Raw genomic sequence first — 20,307 nt, 5'->3', positions numbered from 1 at the left:
GAATTATCTTTCATGGTTTAAATGGAGACCTTTGTGATCTAGCTATATTGTCTGTCAGTCCGTATATATTTGGATAAACTGGTAGAGGATTATATTTTCATCAGTGAGGTTTCTTGTTAGATGGAGATTGGAGAGTGATTGGGCTTTGGCTGTCGTGGGGAAAAGAGGAAGAGTTGAAGTCAAAGACGTGGGTGCAAATACTTGGTCGATATTCCGATATTCAATCCTTATACAGTCTACGCCTAAAACCAATGACTTAGAAACTGTGTATCATCCGTAATGAGATTATTCTTGGTGTTATTTTTATTTCTCCATCAAGTATCAAGGTGTCCATATCGCGACAAGACGACCATCGACCATTTTCCACCAGTATTCAGCCCACCAGGAACGAGTATGCCATAGGATAAACCAATTCTATCTGCGCCATAATTGGGGTCGTCAGCTGCAGATAACTGTCGGCTAGGCAGATGCCCGCTTGATCGCCTGGCTTGGTGGTCGTGTGAACGGCAACTATTTGATACGTCATGTCAGTTCTTCTATATACCATGGGGGGTAAAAGCTCTCCTACACTATGCCTCTTCTCACAGATCATCAAGTAAAGTCTTTTCTGATGCTCTGTCGCAAGAGCTGTTTCGGCCTTGGAGTCTGGACTAAAGTTACGAGCAAGCCGGACACCGTACGCGACTGCGACCATCTTTCTGTATTCCTGGAGATCTAAACGAAATGACCGCTTAACATAATGGCGAGACAATACTTTGAAATGCATACCTTTGTATTGCTGGAATAGATCATAGGCCTCCCATGTACCCATGGTAGCGTTGCTCAGCTTGCTGCGAATAGTACCGGCAAGTCTCAATAAATCATCCAATTCCTCCGCTGATAGGTTTAGGGTTAGTTTTGTTTCTTCCATCTAGCATGGTTAGTCTCATCGTGTCTTTCGAAAGGATTATGTGAAACGGTCTGCTCACTTCCCCGCCTCGCCTCTTGCTTGTATTGCCAGTTCCACTCATTGCGAAGGCGGAATATCTGAAACGAGCTCACGAGTATCTGGACTGACGTCTTGTGGTGAACTGGATGGAGGTGGGAGAGGAAAGAGAGAAGAGAGGAAGAGAGGAGGAGGTAAACAAAGATGCTGGAGGAGAGAGCACGTGCTCTGATACATTGTAGCAATTCTATAATTACTGCCTAAGGCGTAAAGCACAGTCAGTCCAAGGACTGTAAAGTGGCATCCAGTTTGTTTGATTCTTTGAAGCATGTTTCTCCTTGTATGTCTAGCTCTTTATTCCTGACCAAACGAGCAATTGTTGAGCAGAGATTACCGCTAGACTGAACGAGAACCCTGGTCATCTCTACATCAGCAGTCTATACTAGCCATTTCAATGGTCAGTCCATATTGAACCGAAATCCATACAGTCTGAAGGACACGTGATTTACCCTGATGGCATCACTGCCTGTTCTTAACCAAAGCATCAATATTCACTAGGCAGGCAAGCAAGCAGGGTATCAGATGCCTGACGAAGCATAAAAATGTTCAAACAGGAATCGATCCTGGCTGCTATATAAGCTGTCTTTTCTCTCCTCCCTTCCACTTTCTTGGATATTATTATATTCATATAATCTATCACTCCCTATAACGACGTTATCTGCTCTATTATCTCCATCTATATCAACATGTCGCATCCCACCAATACCACCAATGGTGCCCATCACCAGCTCATCTACTCTCCACCACTCTCATCCCCCGCTCCGATTGATACATCCGACATCTCTCAAACAGATCTTTTCATGGACTCCCAGCTCCGCGCCGGTGGTCCCTATCTCTGTGCTATTCCAACGATATCCACTACGATTCATCCAACACATCCCTCTTACGGCATACATCTTAATAAGGACCTCCTCATTGAGGGAGCAAAAGAATATCTCAACGACGCTGGCATCATGCACACACAGTTTATAATATGTCAACAGTGGTCAGAGTACTGGCCTGAAGCTATCCCAGTGCCAACCATGATCATCTATGCGAGAAGACAGAGCCAAGATGAGCAGTGGCGTGAGACAGCCAGAGAGATCTACGCATATTTCCAACGAAACGGTTTCGGAGATGTCTGTGTTGACATAAGAGACGAAGAGCTTCGAAAACCTCTTCGGTCCTGGCATGACCAGTCAGATCAGGTCTGTCAAATCGAGGACACCTTGGATGAGGAGCTCAGCAAAATCATCCCCCGTGATGATTATATCACCACGATGTTTTCCAAAAGCGGGCGAGCGGAGGAGAAGGAGGATAACCCTCCAACTATCACGATACTGTTCTTCCTCCATATGGATCTATTCAGACAGTATAAAAAGGAAATAGACGATGTTCGAGATTTACTGGCACGGTTCGATATCACAGATACTGCGATCATTTTCCGCAAGGATGAGATTTGGAGGGGACCGGCACGTGGACCGACTTTTTCTTTTGGATCATGGGTTTAGGATTCGAGAATTTGTTTTCTCATGTATTGCTCATGTAAATAGTTACGGCTGATTATTTTATGAATAACCTTTTGTTGTGTGATATCTGATGTACTTAGGCTTCATTATATTTGCTGCTCTTTATACTCCATCTATACAAAGATGTAAAATTTTCCCTCCTCCCTATCTATATAAGCCCTCTTATCTAGCACTGTATCCATCTTCTTCCAACCTCATCTCCTGACCTTGAAGGACATCCCAAAATATGCAACGACCCCCAGCCCACCAGCTGTGAACTCTTGAAATAAGAATACCAAGTTAAATATATATCCCAGATGGTGTTTGCCTTGGAGTTGAAACTGTCGAAGCGTTTTTGCAGCGTCATTTCATTCCTGGATGGTTATCAGCCCGTTTTCGTGAATACTTGTCAGAGATTTCCATTCAGATTGAGAATAAAGAGCAAATTTATTGAGCCTAAGTACATCAAATCACAAGCAAAGCAGACCAGGATAGATACGTCAATTACTCCAGTTAACATCCACATGGAGGTTTCTTAGGCACATGGCACCCATAAGAAAATCTCGTTCCATAATCACACCCCCCGACAATATCACCCTTGAAGAACTGAATTGCCGTATCCGTCACATCATGGCAGATAAGAATGGTCCGAATGTCATCGATATACTTGTCGTATTGCCAGAGCGCACTTGTCCACAGACTAAAAACGACTATTATGGATGGAGGATTATTCTCCTTTCGTCCGCGTCGACCACACCAGACAGTTTTCAGCTTCTCACTCGGTAGGATATTCCATATCTCCTCTTCAATCTGATCCTGCTGACTGAAGATCTCATCTGACTTGGTAATTGCACCGCCATGTTTGGGCTTGAGAAGCTCTTCATCTATAATATCAACGCGGAGATCCTCAAAGCCTTGCCGTTTAAAATACGCATAGATCTCCCTGGCGACCTCGCGCCACTGCTCATTTCGACTCTGCCGTCTGGCATAGATCACCATGGTGGGAATGGGGATAGCCTCAGGGTATATCTTAGACCAGCGCTGACGTATGCTAATCTCTGTATACATGATCTTCGCATCATCAAGATATTCCTTGGCACCATCCATGAGGAGTTCCTTATTTAGATATATGTCATAGCAAGGATGGGTGGGATGGATAGGAGTGGTTATATCTGGGAGACCAACAAGATAGGGACCACCAGCGCGAAGCTGGGAGTCCATGAAGAAATCTGCTTCAGAGATATCCGAGAATTCGATGGGGTCAGAAGATGAGAGGGGCGGAGCGTAGACGAGCAGATGGTCGGCTCCTTTGGTGGTGTTGGTGGGATGCACGATGGTAGACATGATAGTGAATGGAGATGATAGAGTAGATGATGCGAATATAATGATATTCAAGAAGAAGGTAGATGATAAGGAGAGAAAGATAGAATCGCCTTCACAGAGGAAGAAGGGCCTTTATAAGAGCCAGGATTGACGCCTACTGTAGGACATACGGTTCACCCAGTTTGATATTCCGCCTGCTTTAGGGTTATTGACTTTTGGTTAGGAACAGGCAGTGATTGCCACCCATGGTAGATCACGTGTCTTTGAGATGAATGGATTACTATAGTCCAGTCTAGCAGTATCTTATGCTCATCAATCGTTCCTTTCTCGGGGACAAAGAACCAAGCACAAAAGGTGAAGAAATGCGCTTCAAAGAGTCAGAGAAACGGGTGGAAGGCATGGATGGGTAGGCATAGGAGCATAAGGAAAGACTGATGCTCGTTATACACAAAAGCAATGATAAGAGCCTCTTTCCATGTTCCAAAACAACTAGCATGGTTGTATCGATCGAAAATGGTGTTATACAGACTATTATTGTCAACACCGTGACATGGCTTGTAGCAAGCCCTGTTTGTATATGAAGTGGTTTCTATAAATCCTAAAGCCTGGAAGTGTTCCACCACCAGTCTGAGAATCTCTTACTCTATATAAGCTGTATTGCCTGTCTATTATAATTGATCCAATAAATGACCTGGAAAACTGTCTTGATTCATAGCGATATATCCATTAATTATCTCTGATCATATCTATCACCAGATATCCCTCTTCCTTGACACGAACCTCCACAGCCCCCGTCACCTCCTTGATATCCTCAAAAACATCCTCAAATGGGCGTGAAAAAACAGTTTCCACTAACGGTTTGCCCCGCAAACAACAACCCAATAACCTCACCAAATCGGCCAAAGATAAATGCCCCCGTATCCCCCTCTTCTACGAATGGCTCGGAATATTGGATCCGCCCTTCGCCAGAGCTTATTTAATCTCGTCGTAATTTATGCGCTGTTTTTGTCTTTGGCCTGGTAGTAGGAGTGGAGGAAGAATTTTGTAGTGGATATGTCGGATGCATCTGAGGGGATGGAGATGCTGTCAGAGCCATGGGAGGATCAGTGACTTTACCCCAACGAGACATTTAAAGATCAGCAAGGAGAAAGTGTAGATGATATAGAAAACGTGACAGTGATGCAGAGAATTAGGTATATTGCTCATATTTTAGGTACCCACGGACCATTCTTTAATGGGCACCGATTACCAAATGATGATATTCTGACCTCTATACCAAGAATGACTAGGGTATTAATTGAGTTACTACTATACCTTATTCTCCGTTAATTACCATTACACTTGTATACTGTACAGGGTAATGCTCTCATGCTTCAAGTATGTCATCGCCTACGATTGTCAGTGTCCATGAAACAGATAGCCAGTGCAAATCTTCAGCTGGAATTTCTTACCATTCCCTTTTGTCATCTATTGGACTTCTCTATCCACATACGATAATACTAATCCTCTTGATTATCGGTTGAATGGCGTCATCGAGGGCCATGGAAAGGTCGAGAGAATGAATGTGTCATGGTAGAATACCGCTATTCCACATCCGGTTCTGTAGCAAAACCCCCTCGTTTGAATCCTACGGTGCCATTCTCTGATCTACGCATATTTTTTACCGGATCTAGCTAGTTGAATAGCTTATTTTGTGCATAAAGACGGCCTGCTTTCTCAGCTCATTGAGAGGAGACCTTTCCTACTTTAGCGATTCAGTTGATCGTTGCTCTATTCAAAATAGCTTCGTATTCCTCTTTCGGTATTATATCATCCGCCGCATAACTATATGCGGAGTGGTGAACCTTGATCCACCCCAGCTACGCCACTGAACCCTGATCCCTGTCTCTGTGGTTACACCATCTACGGGTTTCCCGTTAAAGTTGGCCTTTAGCTTTTCCTGGCGGATGGCTTGGCTGAGGCTGAACTTCTGGCCAATGATCTGCGAGGGGCGGATGGCGACATCTCAGCCTGGTCCATAACTGAGCCAATCATCGGCCAATAATCGCCATATGGAATGGAAGCAGCAGGCTGAGATTCTGGTTTCGATCCAGGTATTGTGATTTGGGCTGCTAGGGGTATTCCATGCTTTCGAGGCAAGGCTGGATGTGGAAATAGCGCGCCCTCGTTTTGGTATATATTGTCGTCTTATTTGACTTTTTATCTGATTCTTATAAACTTTTTATCTTATCGCAATCACCTTATTCTTTTCTTGCGTTGATTGCTTATGTTATACAGCTTCAGAGGCCATGGAAATCACTATGGCTCCTCGCCAAAGGGCGTCATCCCTGCAGACCAGCCAAATGAACGGAATCAATCACCTTGATGCAGTCAACACGAACGGCCTAGTCAAAGGGCAGAAAACAACAATGGCGTACTGGCAGGATTACCTCGACGGAGTGGAGCAGTGCTTGTTCCCCACACACTCTAGCGATGGGCTGGACGACGACAGTCCTATGAAAAGCATCAAGGTGCGATTGGACCGGGGGTTGGAATTCGTTGCGTTCTGCGAGCGAGAGAATATCGCCCCTGTCGCTGCGGTGCAGCTGGCCTGGGCCATTGTTCTGAAATGCTACACGGGGAATGAGGATGTTTGCTTTGGATTTGTGACGGAGGATATGGATCTGCTTGTTTCCCGGGTTGATCTTGCGGAGCGGCCGGTTGTGCGAGATGCTCTGCGTGCGCTTCAAGAGCGATTGGCGCGCAGTGTTTGCAATCGGCTGGACGGTCCATTTGGGGAGGTATATGGATTGGGAAGCAATGAGTGTCCACTCTTCAACACCTTGGTCACGTCGCATAGGGCGTTTGGGGAGATTTTGCCCCAACTTGAGACGAAATGGCAGATGAAGGTGAGCTTACATCTCAAATAGGAACCGGGGAAATCCTCACCATGGTACTAGTTCGATCTGATCTTGCACGTCTCGGTGGACCGCAGCGGGGTGGACGTGTGTCTCATGTACAGAGCGCCCAAAGTCCCCGCTAGGATGGCCCGCAGTGTCGCGGGAAGCTTCAGCAGAGTGCTTCTGGAGAAGGCCACGCATTTGGAGCAACCGGTTTCTGCTCTCCCGGTGGTGAGTTCCTCAGATTACGATCAACTGCTGCAATGGAACGACTCACTGGTAGGCCCCTTTGATACCACCATTCATGATGCCATCTACGAGGTGTGCTGCCGACAGCCAGACCGTCCAGCGGTGTATAGCTGGGATGGCCAACTGACCTATCGAGAGTTATGGGACCGGTCGTCCCAACTGTGCCAGTACCTGCGGAGTCGAGGCATTGGCTCTGAAATGCCCGTTCCCATCTGCATGGACAAGTCGCCTCTGGCCATCATATCCATCTTGGCCGTGCTCATGGCGGGGGGAAGCTGCGTCATGATCGACCCGGGGACGGCGATTCAACGGGTTCGCGGCATCATGCAAGAAAACCCGCCGTTGCTGATTCTCCTGTCCGCGTCGGCAGCACACCTCGACTTTCACAGCGCGGCGGAAAAGATTGTCGTATCCCCCGAGACATTCCCGGGGTTGGTGGCGGTCAACTCCTGTCCGCCGGCTGCCGTGAAGCCTTCTGATATTGCATTCATCTACTACACGTCCGGCTCGACAGGTCGTCCGAAGGGGATCCTCGCCCAGCATAATGGCATATACACGGGCGTGCAAGTGTACGGTCGGTGCACGAACATCACGAAAGAGACGAGGCTCTTGCAATTCGCCTCGTACCTATGGTCGATGAGTATGGTGGAATCATTGACCACCCTGGTCCACGGCGGTTGTCTTTGCCTTCCCTCTCAAGATACGATGATGAACGACCTCCGACGGTTTACTGCCAAGGCCCAGGTGACCATGTGTTCGTTTACTCCCTCGGTGCTGCGCCTCTTTGAACCAAAGGATTTCCCGGGCGTGCAAACCATCTCGCTGATCGGCGAGCCGCTGACCCAGGACGTGGTGGATAGCTGGGCCTCGCATGTCAACCTCATCAACGCCTATGGACCGACCGAAGGGGGCCCCATCGCTTCATACGTCGCGGTCCAAGCCGGGCAATGGAAGACTGGCGATGTCGGCAAGGCCATCCCCGGCGCCTTGTGGATTGTGAATCCTTCCAATCCCAACCAACCCTTGCCGATCGGTGCCGTGGGAGAACTGCTGATCCAGGGCCCAACGGTGGCGCGTGGGTATCTGAAGAGACCCGACGCGACGCAAGCAGCGTTCATCCCACGACCATCCTGGCTGCCCGCTGCGACGCCCGAAGAACAGCAGCATCGATTCTACCTTTCTGGCGACCTTGCCCGGCACAATCCCGACGGCTCGCTGCAGTTCATTGGTCGAAAGGACCGCCAGGTGAAGATCCGGGGACAGCGAATCGAGCTCGAGGAAGTCGAGGCGCATGTGAGAGGGGTGTTGTCGAGCACGAAAGATGTCGTCGTGGAGGCTGTCCAGCCCACCGAGGAGCCGAACAGCAAGATGCTGGTTGCTTTCGTCGCACCCAGAGCGGCTGGCATAGAAGATGCGGTCTTGATTCCTGCGGATGATGAGTTTATTTGCAGCGTGGAGACGCTTCGTTCGCGGCTTCATGATACGATTCCGCGGTACATGATGCCTCCGGTCTTCTTGCAGATTTCGCACATTCCGAGGAACAAATCAGGCAAGGTGGATCGACGTCGCCTGCAGCAGATGGTGCAGGGCCACTCTCGAGAGCATATGGATGCGTTGATTGGGCCTCGTCGGGACACCACTGAGCCAGCTACGCAGAATGAAGCCCTCGTCCAGGCCGTGTGGGCGGAATGTCTGCGCGTCTCGCCCGCGGACATCGGACGACACGATAATTTCTTCGCGTTGGGAGGTGATTCACTCGCGGCAATGAAGGTGGTGTCTCGGATGCATGACCGTGGGTTCAACGTCACGTTTGCCGAAGTGTTTAATCGTCCCACGTTGTCAATGCTGGCAGAGAATCTGCAGAAAGACGATCACGCCGTCCAGCACTATCAGCGGTTTTCTCTCATTCCCGCCGGCGACGACATCGAGGCTGTGCGCTCCCAAGCGGAGCAGGATTGCAGTGTCGATAGCAGCGAGATCGAGGACATCTACCCTTGCACCGCCCTTCAGACTGGCCTGCTCAGTTTGACGATGAGGGCCCAAGGGCTCTATGTTGGACAGTACGCTTGGCGGTTGCGCGAAGCAGATCAAGTCCAGCGCCTGATGGCAGCATGGCAAACGGTCGTGGATCACAACCCCATCCTGCGAACGAGAATCATTCAGTCCGGGTCCGATGAAATGCTGCAAGTGGTCATGTCCCCTGCGGAGGTGGACTGGGTCGAGGCATCGTGCTTGGAGGAGTACCTGGCCGGCCAGAGACAGCGAGAAGTCTCCCCGGGTCGACCATTGGCCCAGTTTGCCATCATTCGTGAGGAAGGCTCTGTCTATTTCGCTGCCACTCTGCATCATGCCCTCTACGATGGCTTCACGCTGTCTCTCCTGTTTCGAGATCTCGAAGCTGCCTATAACGGACAGCCGCTCTCCCCTCGACCGTTCTCTCCATTCATCGCATTCATCTCGCGATCCGACTCCAAGGCCATCGCGGATTTCTGGACCCAAGAATTCCACGGTCTTTCCTGTTCGCCGTTCCCTCCGCTGCCATCCGACAACTACTTTCCATCCGTCACGGAGCGTGTGGATCACTGCGTCGACATCCCGCAGTCGGCCTCGCAGTATACCATCTCGACGGTCCTGCGTCTTGCCTGGGCCACAGTGATTTCCACCTACACAGACTCCGACGACGTGGTGTTTGGCGTAACCGGGTTTGGACGAGACGCCCCCGTGTCCAATATCGCGCAGATGACTGGCCCTACGATTGCCACGGTCCCGTTCAGAGTGCAGACAAACCCCGAGCAGACGACACAGGACGCCTTGGAATCCATCCAGACGAAGGGAAGCCGACTGGTGGACGTTCAACAGACGGGGCTGCATAAGATTCGAACACTCAGCCCCGAGACCGCGTTGGCGTGTCAGTTCCAGAGTCTGCTGGTCGTGCAGCCATCAAAGAGCGAGAGACCGGACCTGTCGAGTATCCTCGAGGACGTGATGGATCGCGACTCGACCAGCGCGGCAGATAACTCGTATGCGATCAATATCGTTTGCCATCCGACTCCGGATACTATCGCCTTCCACGCTGCGTTTGATCCGAAAGTCGTCACTCCGGCGGCCATGCAGAGTATCATGTGTCAGTTCGGCCATGTTACCAGTCGCATTCTGGACGGCTGTGAATTCAGCGGTGACTTGAGAGCCATCAGCCCCCAGGGCATGGGGCAATTGCGAGAATGGAATGGCCATCTGCCCGAGCCCATGGACGCTTGCGCCCAGGATGTGATTCTATCGCATAGCCAGTCGACACCCGATGCCCTCGCCGTCGACGCGTGGGACGGCCAGCTCTCATTCCACGAACTGGACGACCTCTCCCTGGGCATGGCTGGCCATCTCATCGCGCATGGCGTTCGCCCGGGGGCGTTCGTCCCCCTCCTGTTTGAAAAGGCCAAGTACACCCCCGTGGCGATGCTGGCCGTCATGCGAGCGGCGGGGGTCTTCGTCCCTCTTGATTCCTCGCAGCCCACCGCGCGCCTGCAATCCCTCTGCCAGCAGATCGGGGCACCACTCGTTGTCGCCTCGGACGAATGCGCCAGTCTCGCCTCTGAGCTCCTGCCGCACACGCTCACCGTGTCCATGCCGCATCTGAAGACCTGGGCGGCGTCACCCCCGCCGGTGCTCCCCGTCTGTCGGCCAGAAGACCCCCTATACTGTATCTTCACCAGCGGATCAACGGGTCAGCCAAAAGGCGCGATCAACTCCCACTCCGCCTACTGCACGATGGCCAAAGACCTAGGCGAGAGGACTCGGATGACCGCATCGACGCGCCATTTCCAGTTCGCGTCGTATGCATTCGACGTGAGTGTCGCCGACCATCTAACGCCCCTCATGCACGGAGCCTGCGTCTGCATCCCATCCAAGGACGAAGTCCGGAATAGCCTCGCCGCCGCCATTCAGCAATACCAGCCCACCTCGCTCGAACTGACGCCCTCTGTCTCTCGGATTTTGGACACGCACGATCTATCCTCCGTTCAGACCCTCAACCTCAGCGGCGAGGGCATGGTCCGCCGGGACGTGGACAGATGGCACGACAAACTGCAACTCGTCAACTCGTACGGTCCCGCCGAGTGTGCCTACACAGCTACCCTGCAGGCCTCGATCGGCGCCGCCACCGACCCCAATAACATCGGGTATCCCACCGGGTGCGTGTGCTGGGTCACCGACCCCATCGACCACAACCGCCTCCTCCCCATCGGAGCCATAGGCGAGTTGGTCATCGAGGGTCCCATCGTGGGCGTGGGGTATTTGAATAACCCGGACAAAACCGCCGCCGCCTTCGTGGAGGAGCTGCCTTGGTTGCGAGACTTTCGAGGCAAGACGCACGTCCGAGCGTATAAAACCGGCGATCTGGTCCAGCAACATCCGGACGGGTCGCTGCAATACATCGGCCGCAAGGACATGCAGGTCAAGGTACGAGGGCAGCGGATTGAACTGGGCGAGGTGGAACACCACGCCCTGCAGGCATTTGAACTCGAAGCTCCCAGCTACTGCCGCGGTGTCGCCGGCGAAGTGATTCGATTCGCGACGAACAACAGCCTGCAGTCGGCGTTGATGATATTCGTCGAGGTCGCCACCGCCGAACCAGCGCTTCTTCACAAACCAGAAGACAAAATCGCCCTCCTCCCCCCATCCGCCTCTTTCCAAACTCTCACCCAACGCATCCAAGACCGACTACGAGACATGGTCCCCACCTACATGATCCCCTCCATCATCCTCCCCATCACCCGCATCCCCTTATCCAAATCCGGCAAAGTCGACCGCAAGGCCCTCCAGGCGATCGCGAAAAGCCTCGACCGCGCCGATCTCGATCCCTATCTCGCGACGCGTGCGGAGAAGCGCATGCCCGAGACGGAAATGCAAAAGCAACTGCAAGCCATTGCCGGGGAGGTGCTCAGGATCCCGCTCGAGCAGATTGGACTGAATGATAGTTTCTTGTCGATTGGGGGTGATTCGATCGGGGCGATGGCGTTTGTGGGACGCTGTCGGGGGCGGAATATCGTGTTGAGTGTGCAGCAGCTTTTTGGGAGGGCGACGATGGAGCAGTTGGCTTTGTTGGCCGAGTCGAGCTGTAGATAGATTATCTGATGATGAGACTGATGTTAGTAATGTATTCTTGATCATACTCATCTAGACTGACGTGGATGGATCTATCGTTGTCTATTATTAACGTGAATATGCAGCCGTCATTCACAGCTATCTGGCTCTATTTCGCAAATGGGACGCCGAGATCAGTCAGATCCGGATAATCCTCATGCTATGCAGCTAGTATCATCTCGAATAAGCGAATGAATAGAGATGAGAATATGAAAAGAATCGCCCAGATTCCATGAATCGATCGATATTCCCAAAGTAGAATTACCGTGCGAAGGATGAGCCAATCAGAAATAGTATACATGTCGATCACTCCCCTTCTAGTTTAGCTGCAGAATAATAGTGGGTCTGAAGGCTGTGCCCCTGACCATCCCAGCCAATCAGAGATGATTCTGCTGTTCTTCATAAACAAGAACAAACAGTCAGAAATAAGACTGCCTCGCACTGGATGACTGCTTCTGTCTAGCCTGTAAATGGGCCAATGATCTGCCAGTGTGCTATACCAGTTCCCTAATCGGGTAATCCTGTCTCTTCAGCCCCATGGTCTTGTTTCTTTTGGGAAACTCCTCTTCTTCATCTTATTATGGAACTAAATGGTCTAATCTGACGATGGCTATATATTCGACCATCCGGCTGGTCTGACTATCGTATCAGTCATTCTTCATCTTGTATATTGCAATGCGTGACTTTTTCTCTTTCGCTGCGCTGGCCAGCGTAGTGGCCTCTGCTTCGGCGGCGGCCATTTCTACTTCATCCTCTTCCACCTCTGTGTATGTACTTCACCATCTATATTGACTTGGCTAATATAGATAGATCCTGCACCGGCCCTGCAAAGAGCTCTCCATCGTCCTACTGGCTGGCCGATCAAGACCACAAAGGCAACGCCCGTGGATACGCCCCCAATACCAACGGCAACGACAACTATCCCGTCTGGCGAAACGTGCTCGATTACTCCGTCTCCAACGACGGATCAGGCGATCAGACTCAGAACCTCCAGAACGCCATCAACGACGATGGCAACGGAGGCAGCCGTGTCAATCAGGGCGTCACGCGGTTCCCGGCCGAGGTCTATCTTCCTGCTGGGACGTATCAGCTGGGCAGCACGTTGGAACTGCGCGTGGGCACCATCATCGTCGGCGATCCGATCAATCCGCCTACGATTAAGGCGTCGTCGAGCTTCAATGGGGAATATCTCGTCAAGGGATTCGATGAGAACAACGGACAGCCGGAGACGAGTTTCATGACGCTGGTGAAGAATGTTATCCTCGATACGACTGCTCTCGGTGGTGATGCTAAGATTGCTGCGCTGCAATGGGGCGTTGCGCAGGGTGCTGGCCTGACCAATATCCAGATCAAGATGCCCACTTCGTCGACGGGACATACGGGAATCGATATCGACTCTGGTTCGACCATTGCCGTGACGGATGTGAGCATCACCGGTGGTGCAGTGGGTATCAAAAACTCCAACCAGCAGGTCAACTTCAAGAACATCTCCTTCAAGGACTGCACGACGGCCTTTGAGGCTGCTGGCGGCCATACTGCTCTGCTGCAAGGCGCCGTCTTCGACACTTGCGGCGTTGGCATCGACATGACCGGCAACGGACTGGGCAGTCTGGTGCTTCTCGACTCGACGTCCACCAATTCAGGCACTGTTGTCCGGTTCCACGACTCGTCGAATGACTCGGGCAGTCGGAACAGCCAGCTGCTGATCCAGAACCTCGTCCACGATACGAAGAATGACATTGTCGTCGACAGCAACAACAACGTCCGTCTGCCCAGCACGGACAAAGTCGACACTTGGGTCTGGGGCAATGTCACCCCTGGCCAATACGAGAAAGGCACCGACTTCACCACGTCTCGTCCGGAAGCCCTCCTCTCCAACGGCAAATACTTCACCAAGGCCCAGCCCACCTACGCCGAATACGCCAGCGACCAGATCGTCAACGTCAAGTCTGTCTCCGGTCACACCGTCAAAGGCGATGGCTCAACAGACGACAGTGCTTCGCTCAACGCCATCCTCGCCGACAACGCCGCCAACTGCAAAATCACCTACTTCCCCTACGGCGTCTACATCGTCAAAGACACCCTCGTCATCCCCAAGGGTTCTCGCATCGTAGGCGAAGCCTGGGCCGTCATCTCCGGCGCCGGCGACGCCTTCAAAGACGCCAGCAACCCCAAACCCGTCGTGCAAATCGGCCACGCAGACGACGTCGGCGTCGCTGAAATCCAAGACATGCGCTTCACCGTCTCTGAAATCCTGCCCGGGGCAACCATCGTCGAGCTCAACATCGCCGGCTCCAACCCCGGCGACGTCGGGCTGTGGAACACCATCGTCACCGTCGGCGGCACAGCAGACACCAGCGTCTCAACCGACTGCACAGCCCAAGACACCAAGTCCTGCATGGCGGCCTTCATGGTCCTGCACCTGACCAGGTCTTCCTCCGCCTATCTCGAAAACTTCTGGGGCTGGACAGCAGACCATAACCTCGACGGCGGCCCTACAACCATCATCTCCACCGGCCGCGGCATCCTCGTCGAATCCACCAAGCCAACCTGGCTCACGGGCACCGGCTCCGAACACCACTGGCTATACAACTACAACTTCCACAACGCAGCAAACGTCTACGCAGGTCTCCTCCAAACCGAATCACCCTACATGCAAGGCAACGGCGCGTACGAAACCGCCCCCGCCCCCTGGACCGCCGAGTCCGCGTACGGAGACCCCGACTTTTCCTGGTGCAGCGCCGACGACCAAAAGTGTCGCACGTCGCTGGCTACAAATGTCGATGGCGGAAAGGATATATTGCTTTACAACTCCGCCGCGTGGGCGTTCTTCGACGGCGAGTGGAACGGCGATTACAAAAACCAGTGTGACGGGAGCTGTCAGAGTAATATGATGCGGGTGGCGAATGAGCCGGAGAACCTGGTTTTGTATTCGATTAGCACGCGCAAGACGGATGTGATGGTGCTGGATGGGAAGAGTGATCCGAATGAGACGAATCATCCGGGGGGGTGGGAGGCTATTGTGCAGGCTTATCGGCAGTTTGCTGCTTAACTTTCTGATATTTATTATAGATATATTAGATGTATATATTATTGATGTATAATTGTACATTTGTTATTTCCATTGTTAGAATGGACCAGTATATATCTCTATCTGTGGCTATAAATCCCCTAACTTCAAAGCAGCCACGTAACACGTGGATATCCAACAAGCTTCTGCCACACAGTGATACAAGACCTATCATAATGATATATTTATTGAATATTTAAATGAAGATATATTACTATGTAAGGTACTAGAAATAATTCCGAATAGTCGGACCCAAACTCCACTTGGCATTGTAGGCGTTTTAGCTGACAGCGATGATCAGAATATATTCCAACATATAGTGATCTTTTCAATATATCTACCTCGCATTTCCATTTACAGCTACATTTATCTTACATTATCCAAATTAAAACCGTATCCTACATGCCATACTACCCATCACCTCGAACTCTGGAACCCAAGAATCGGAAATCGGCACCGTGCCGTGTAAACCTCGGCTGATCCCTCATTCTAGATCGTCTCGGCCCAGCCTTGTAGCTACGACAATGGAAGGAAAACATGAAGATCGAACCAAGCACCCCTGCCATCTGACTCAGGCGTGAACTGTCCAGCTGGCTACATAGTGTGGGTTCGAGCGGCATTGGATTTGAATCTGAGGTGTTCTTCGTTTGGGATGGGGATGGAGGGTTGGACCCTGATGCAGGGTCTGTTTGATGTTGCTTACTGGGTTTTACTGTGTAGAGGGTTGATAATGGGTGTGTTTGTACGGATTGAGATTGAGTGTTGGGGCTGAATAGGAACCAACCGAGTCGAACCAGAATATCCAAAGACAGAAAGTATATTCATGGGAAATGTTTTCCACTTGACTGGATAGTTCCATCGAATTGACATTAATAGTTTCATTTTACTTTCGCAATGCCTTGCATAACCACGTAAACGCCATCCCGCGTCAATGAAACACACCCAGTAGCAGTAAATCCCTCATCCTAACAACCCAATCTCGAATAATCAACACAAAACACCCAGAAACAAACAAGACACTGGAATCAATCTCACTTGCCCATTTCCCTCTTCCAGCAGCCCTCTCACCCGCCCCAACGAAGATCATTACCATCACCTCATCCTCCACGCCCATTGCATTACCCAATCCAGCTCCATAATCCCAACCGACAATACGAACCTCTCAGGCTCTCCATCGCCTAACAAAAATAACTCAAGGCATCCGCCAAGATCCAACCCCCGAATCTCCCCTCAAATCACCATTGTTCTTTCTCCAGCCTGATTCCTTCGCAATAGCCTTCCAACGTCATCAAACCGCGGGATCCAATCAGGCGTCGCCCTGCCAGACCCTGAAATGGATTTGTTGGTTCTTGGCGCGGCTCCACTGCGTTTCAGGTCGGCCAATGGGAGAGTCCGGAGTTGCCGATCCTTTAGACTTTTCTAAGCCTTGTCTTGGGCGCTATGAATAGAAACATCTTCCATTGTCCAGGACTCTGTAGGGGATTTATGTAGGGGTTTTTATATTGATGATAGAGATTAGATGGATAGATAGTAGATAGGTCAGATTGATTGATTGATTCGGAGTTTTTAAGAATATTCATGTATAGACAGGGACATACTGACATCGGCATGTGAAGAAGTGCGTACGTACCCCGAACGCCATCCGAAGGATTTGCCACGATCGCTGCGCCTTGTGGAGCCGCGTCGTCGTTGAGGCTATGGGGTAATTTGCTTATTATTGTGATGGGCGAGTACGCATATAAACCCCCTATCGTCCTTCCGATCTGTCCATCACTATCATCTATCTATCTACCTGTCAATCCATCTACTACCTACCACTCTATCTACCACTTAATCTCTCCTTCATCTCTACCCGAGACAATCATCAAAATGCAGTTCCGCTTCCTCGCTACCTCCCTCCTGGCTACCACTGCCCTCGCCCAGGTCGACAGCATCATCTCCAACGCCGAGGGCGCCGCTACCACCGCCGTCTCCAACGCCGAGGGCATCGCTTCCACCGCTGTCTCCGGTGCTGAGAGCGCCGCTTCCTCCGCCGTCTCTGGCGCCGAGAGCGTTGCCTCCTCTGCCGTCTCCGGTGCCACCGCCACCGAGACTGGTGCTTCTTCCTCCGGTGCTGCCTCTGGTAGCGCCTCGGCCTCGGGCTCCGTCTCCGGCTCTCCCTCCGCCGCCGCCTCTTCCTCCAGCGTCATCGTCACCTCGACTATCAGCGACGCTACCCTGACCAACAGCGAGGGCAGCGCCACCGCTACCGGCCCGTCGACTGTTGTCAAGACCGAGGAGGCCACTGCCACTTCTAGTGGCGAGGCTACCTCTTCCACCACTGATGGTGCTGGTGCTCACCCTACCGCTCCTGCTCTGGGATACGGTATTGCCGGTGTCGCTGGTGTCCTCGGTGTCATGGCTGCCCTGTAAGGGGTGTTAGTTGATGGGTTGGGATAATTGGATTCATTGATTGATTGCGTTGGATTGAATGGATGAAAGATACCATGGACGCCGACTCGCCGTCCCCTGTTAATAGCATTGAAAACATCATTGTGTCTCTGTACAAACAATATTAAACATTCTCTTATGTGCTCTGTCTAGTCTATCTACATTAGCCTGTAGCTTTTTGCTTGAGCTTACTCTTGGTGCTCTTGGTACTCGCGAGGGTCGACCGTCATCTTCGGTCCGGTGTACCACTTGCGCGCAAATAAAATGTAGTAGCCTGCCGCAGACAACCACACAAATCCGTTGATAACAATGGTGTAGTTCATGTCCTCCGCTGTTCAAGTTAGCAATACCCCCAAAACAAGTTAGGAAGAACGTACGCGATGGATTCGGTCCAGTAGTAGGGAACATGGACAAGATCAGTCCAAAAAGCAACCACACACACGCAACAATTGCAATAGGCTTGCTGAGAATACCCGTGTAGAACTCGCCAGGAACAAACCGCTCCTTACCCCAAACCAAGCGGCACAGAATCGGAACTCCCCATGCAATGTAGTTACTGGCAACAAACAGCGAGAAGAGCGCGTTGGCGGCCACCGAGTTGATCAGGCAGAGCAATCCGAAGATGATGGACACAGCGACAAATCCACACACAGCACGGACAGGCTGGTACTGGACACGCTTGCTGACATGGCGGACGAACTTGGAGAAAGGAAGGGCACCGTCACGCGAGAAAGCCCATGTCTGTCTCGACGCAGCAGTGACCAAACTGAGTCCAATCAGAAACTGGCTCACGACCAAAACGCCCATGAATCCAAGAGCACCTCTCTTGCCCATCGCATCATAGTAAACCTGTGCCATGGGCTGTCCAAACACACTGTTAATGGTCTGGTTCACATCCGGGTTCATCGTAGCCGCAACCACAGACAACACCAAGAATCCCAGAGTGCAGGCGCATCCAGAAGACCAGATAATACCCAAAGGAACCGACTTGGCTGCGTGCAAAGCCTCCTCACTCATGTGAATACACGAGTCGAAGAAACCAATCGACCAAATAGGCGCCAGGAAGGAGAGGATAAACGACCATCCCGTCGGCCATTCGGTGACATTTTGGAGATCTCCAAACACAAACTTTCCCGAGTTGAGCGATTCACCCCTCGTCACCTTGGCCACAGGGAGAGCGATAACAGTCGCGACAATAAGGGCGATGTTGACAAAAATACAGAACGTTTGGATCTTCGGCATGATCCGCCCGGCGTAGATTGAGCAGAGACCGTGCACGATAATGATACCGACATAGACACCGTAGATGGTTCCTCGAGAAGCCGACCATTCGCCATCGCGAGCGATAGAAACACATGCAAGGATCATCAGGGAAAGAGTGTCTGTACCATTAGCACAGCTCAAAATCAGGTCACGCGACACTCACAGTCCGTAGAACACATGCCACCAACCAAACCCATGGTGTTGCTATATCCGACCAAGAAACTCAACGGGTTCTTCCACTTTTCCCCAGCAAAATAGTGTGTCCACCAGTAAAGACCGCCCGCCGTAGGCATCGCGGATGCCATATCCGCCTGTATCGTGTTATTATCATTCAATCGTGTATGCGACCGGGGTATTTACCAGCGATAGTCCGACAAAAAGGATAAAGATACTTGCTGTAAACCAACCCTACGACAGTCAGTATCCATTGCGTTGAATAATTCAAGAGAACATACCCAAACCATGCCTACCGGCCCCGCGGGCAGGTTGAACGCGAGTGTTGACGAGATCGAAGGTACCAAGCCCATGATACTAAATGCGACCGCGAAAATCTGCACCGTTGTGTATTGTCGTCGCAGTTCCTGCTTGTATCCCATCTTCGCTGTCGAATCATCAGCCCACCATCCCTCATTCTACCCCAGTTGCCACATACCCAACAAATCTTTATCCCCCGCCTCTCCAAGACTAGAATCGTCATAAGTCGAGCTGGCGGCCGTCGCCGCCATGTCGGGGTGCATCTTGTCGCTCATGGTCCTGTCTGTCGCAGCAATTCACACTTCAGACGATGAGTGACGACAGAAAAAGCACAAGCCGGCGATTGAAAGCACTAAATACGACCGAAAAAGTTGTTGACTGCACGGGCACTGGGTCAAATTAGTTATATGCATTAGGTTTCGCCAAGCGGTGGTTTAGCATCGGCACGCGAACATCGCGCAGAAGCTAAGAAAAAGGAGGAGGGACTGAACGGAAGTATGCGCAATGCGACAGGGAAAAAAAGAGAGATCGTCAGTCGAGATTCGAGATTCGACAATAGACAGTGTCTCACTTGGTGGAGAAGAGACTGGCACACTGACACTAACCATGTACCATTTAATTTCCAGGCTTCGCGCAGTGGACTACTGCTTCATTAACCTCCGGGCAAAGTGCTGAATCTTGACCGGGACACTCCGACAGAGTTGCGGTCGTGAACGGTTGCGTCCCACAAACCTGGAAGTCTTCAGAACGATCAATGATCAAGGCTGGGTGGCCAATGGCCTGGCGTGTATCATTGGCAGAGCCCATTTGGAAGCTCCAGACCGGAGAGTTTGAGAACTAGCATTCTGGTACGACTTGCGAGTCGTTCGGGGGCGTCGGGAGTGGGATCTGCCGACGATGGTCCGTTAGACTTAAGAGGACAAGACGAGTGGAGTAAGGGGGCGTTCACCATCTTCTGTGGATGAACGTTAATCATCCTTCCCCCTTATAATGTGATTCTTCTTGCAG

The 20,307-nt window shown here is 51.4% G+C and overlaps 7 protein-coding genes across 7 annotated transcripts; 4 read left to right on the top strand and 3 right to left on the bottom strand.

Annotated features, from left to right (window-relative positions):
- Window positions 1–290: 290 nt before the first annotated feature.
- On the bottom strand, window positions 291–1,010 carry ASPWEDRAFT_70854 (uncharacterized protein; the record flags this gene model as incomplete). The annotated part of the gene is made up of 3 exons (XM_040839148.1): window positions 291–714; window positions 769–910; window positions 969–1,010. The coding sequence occupies 3 exons, from the start codon at window positions 1,008–1,010 to the stop codon at window positions 374–376; spliced, it is 525 nt and encodes a 174-aa protein (XP_040686961.1). The 3' UTR covers window positions 291–373.
- Window positions 1,011–1,671: 661 nt separating this feature from the next.
- Window positions 1,672–2,475, top strand: ASPWEDRAFT_30378 (uncharacterized protein; the record flags this gene model as incomplete). The annotated part of the gene is made up of 1 exon (XM_040833396.1): window positions 1,672–2,475. The coding sequence occupies one exon, from the start codon at window positions 1,672–1,674 to the stop codon at window positions 2,473–2,475; it is 804 nt and encodes a 267-aa protein (XP_040686960.1).
- Window positions 2,476–2,985: 510 nt separating this feature from the next.
- ASPWEDRAFT_30377 (uncharacterized protein) lies at window positions 2,986–3,816 on the bottom strand (the record flags this gene model as incomplete). Its single annotated transcript, XM_040833395.1, has 1 exon — window positions 2,986–3,816. The coding sequence occupies one exon, from the start codon at window positions 3,814–3,816 to the stop codon at window positions 2,986–2,988; it is 831 nt and encodes a 276-aa protein (XP_040686959.1).
- A 2,216-nt stretch (window positions 3,817–6,032) lies between these two features.
- On the top strand, window positions 6,033–12,185 carry ASPWEDRAFT_185690 (uncharacterized protein). The gene is made up of 2 exons (XM_040832088.1): window positions 6,033–6,683; window positions 6,735–12,185. The coding sequence occupies exons 1-2, from the start codon at window positions 6,084–6,086 to the stop codon at window positions 12,042–12,044; spliced, it is 5,910 nt and encodes a 1,969-aa protein (XP_040686958.1). The 5' UTR covers window positions 6,033–6,083; the 3' UTR covers window positions 12,045–12,185.
- A 487-nt stretch (window positions 12,186–12,672) lies between these two features.
- ASPWEDRAFT_43359 (glycoside hydrolase family 55 protein) lies at window positions 12,673–15,169 on the top strand. Its single transcript, XM_040836010.1, has one exon. It carries the CDS (start codon window positions 12,832–12,834, stop codon window positions 15,112–15,114), a length of 2,283 nt encoding a protein of 760 aa, XP_040686957.1. The 5' UTR covers window positions 12,673–12,831; the 3' UTR covers window positions 15,115–15,169.
- A 1,381-nt stretch (window positions 15,170–16,550) lies between these two features.
- Window positions 16,551–17,602, top strand: ASPWEDRAFT_617712 (putative GPI anchored protein). The gene has a single exon (XM_040838593.1). It carries the CDS (start codon window positions 16,855–16,857, stop codon window positions 17,542–17,544), a length of 690 nt encoding a protein of 229 aa, XP_040686956.1. The 5' UTR covers window positions 16,551–16,854; the 3' UTR covers window positions 17,545–17,602.
- Window positions 17,603–17,750: 148 nt separating this feature from the next.
- Window positions 17,751–19,550, bottom strand: ASPWEDRAFT_53294 (putative GABA permease (Uga4); the record flags this gene model as incomplete). Its single annotated transcript, XM_040837866.1, has 6 exons — window positions 17,751–17,893; window positions 17,940–18,944; window positions 18,989–19,136; window positions 19,186–19,233; window positions 19,281–19,426; window positions 19,478–19,550. 6 exons carry the CDS (start codon window positions 19,548–19,550, stop codon window positions 17,751–17,753), a joined length of 1,563 nt encoding a protein of 520 aa, XP_040686955.1.
- Window positions 19,551–20,307: the final 757 nt, after the last annotated feature.

Source organism: Aspergillus wentii (genome assembly GCF_001890725.1).
Source record: "Aspergillus wentii DTO 134E9 unplaced genomic scaffold ASPWEscaffold_6, whole genome shotgun sequence".
Taxonomy (NCBI): Eukaryota; Fungi; Ascomycota; class Eurotiomycetes; order Eurotiales; family Aspergillaceae; genus Aspergillus; species Aspergillus wentii.
This window is presented reverse-complemented; position numbering and strand designations above follow the sequence as displayed.

Excerpts from the sequence above, each read along its gene's own strand:
- ASPWEDRAFT_43359 (XM_040836010.1), top strand. The coding sequence starts at position 12,832 with ATGTACTTCACCATCTATATTGACTTGGCTAATATAGATAGATCCTGC.
- ASPWEDRAFT_617712 (XM_040838593.1), top strand. The coding sequence starts at position 16,855 with ATGGGCGAGTACGCATATAAACCCCCTATCGTCCTTCCGATCTGTCCA.
- ASPWEDRAFT_185690 (XM_040832088.1), top strand. The coding sequence starts at position 6,084 with ATGGAAATCACTATGGCTCCTCGCCAAAGGGCGTCATCCCTGCAGACC. Across the intron at positions 6,684-6,734 it reads AGACGAAATGGCAGATGAAG|TTCGATCTGATCTTGCACGT; the intron begins GTGAGCTTACAT and ends CCATGGTACTAG.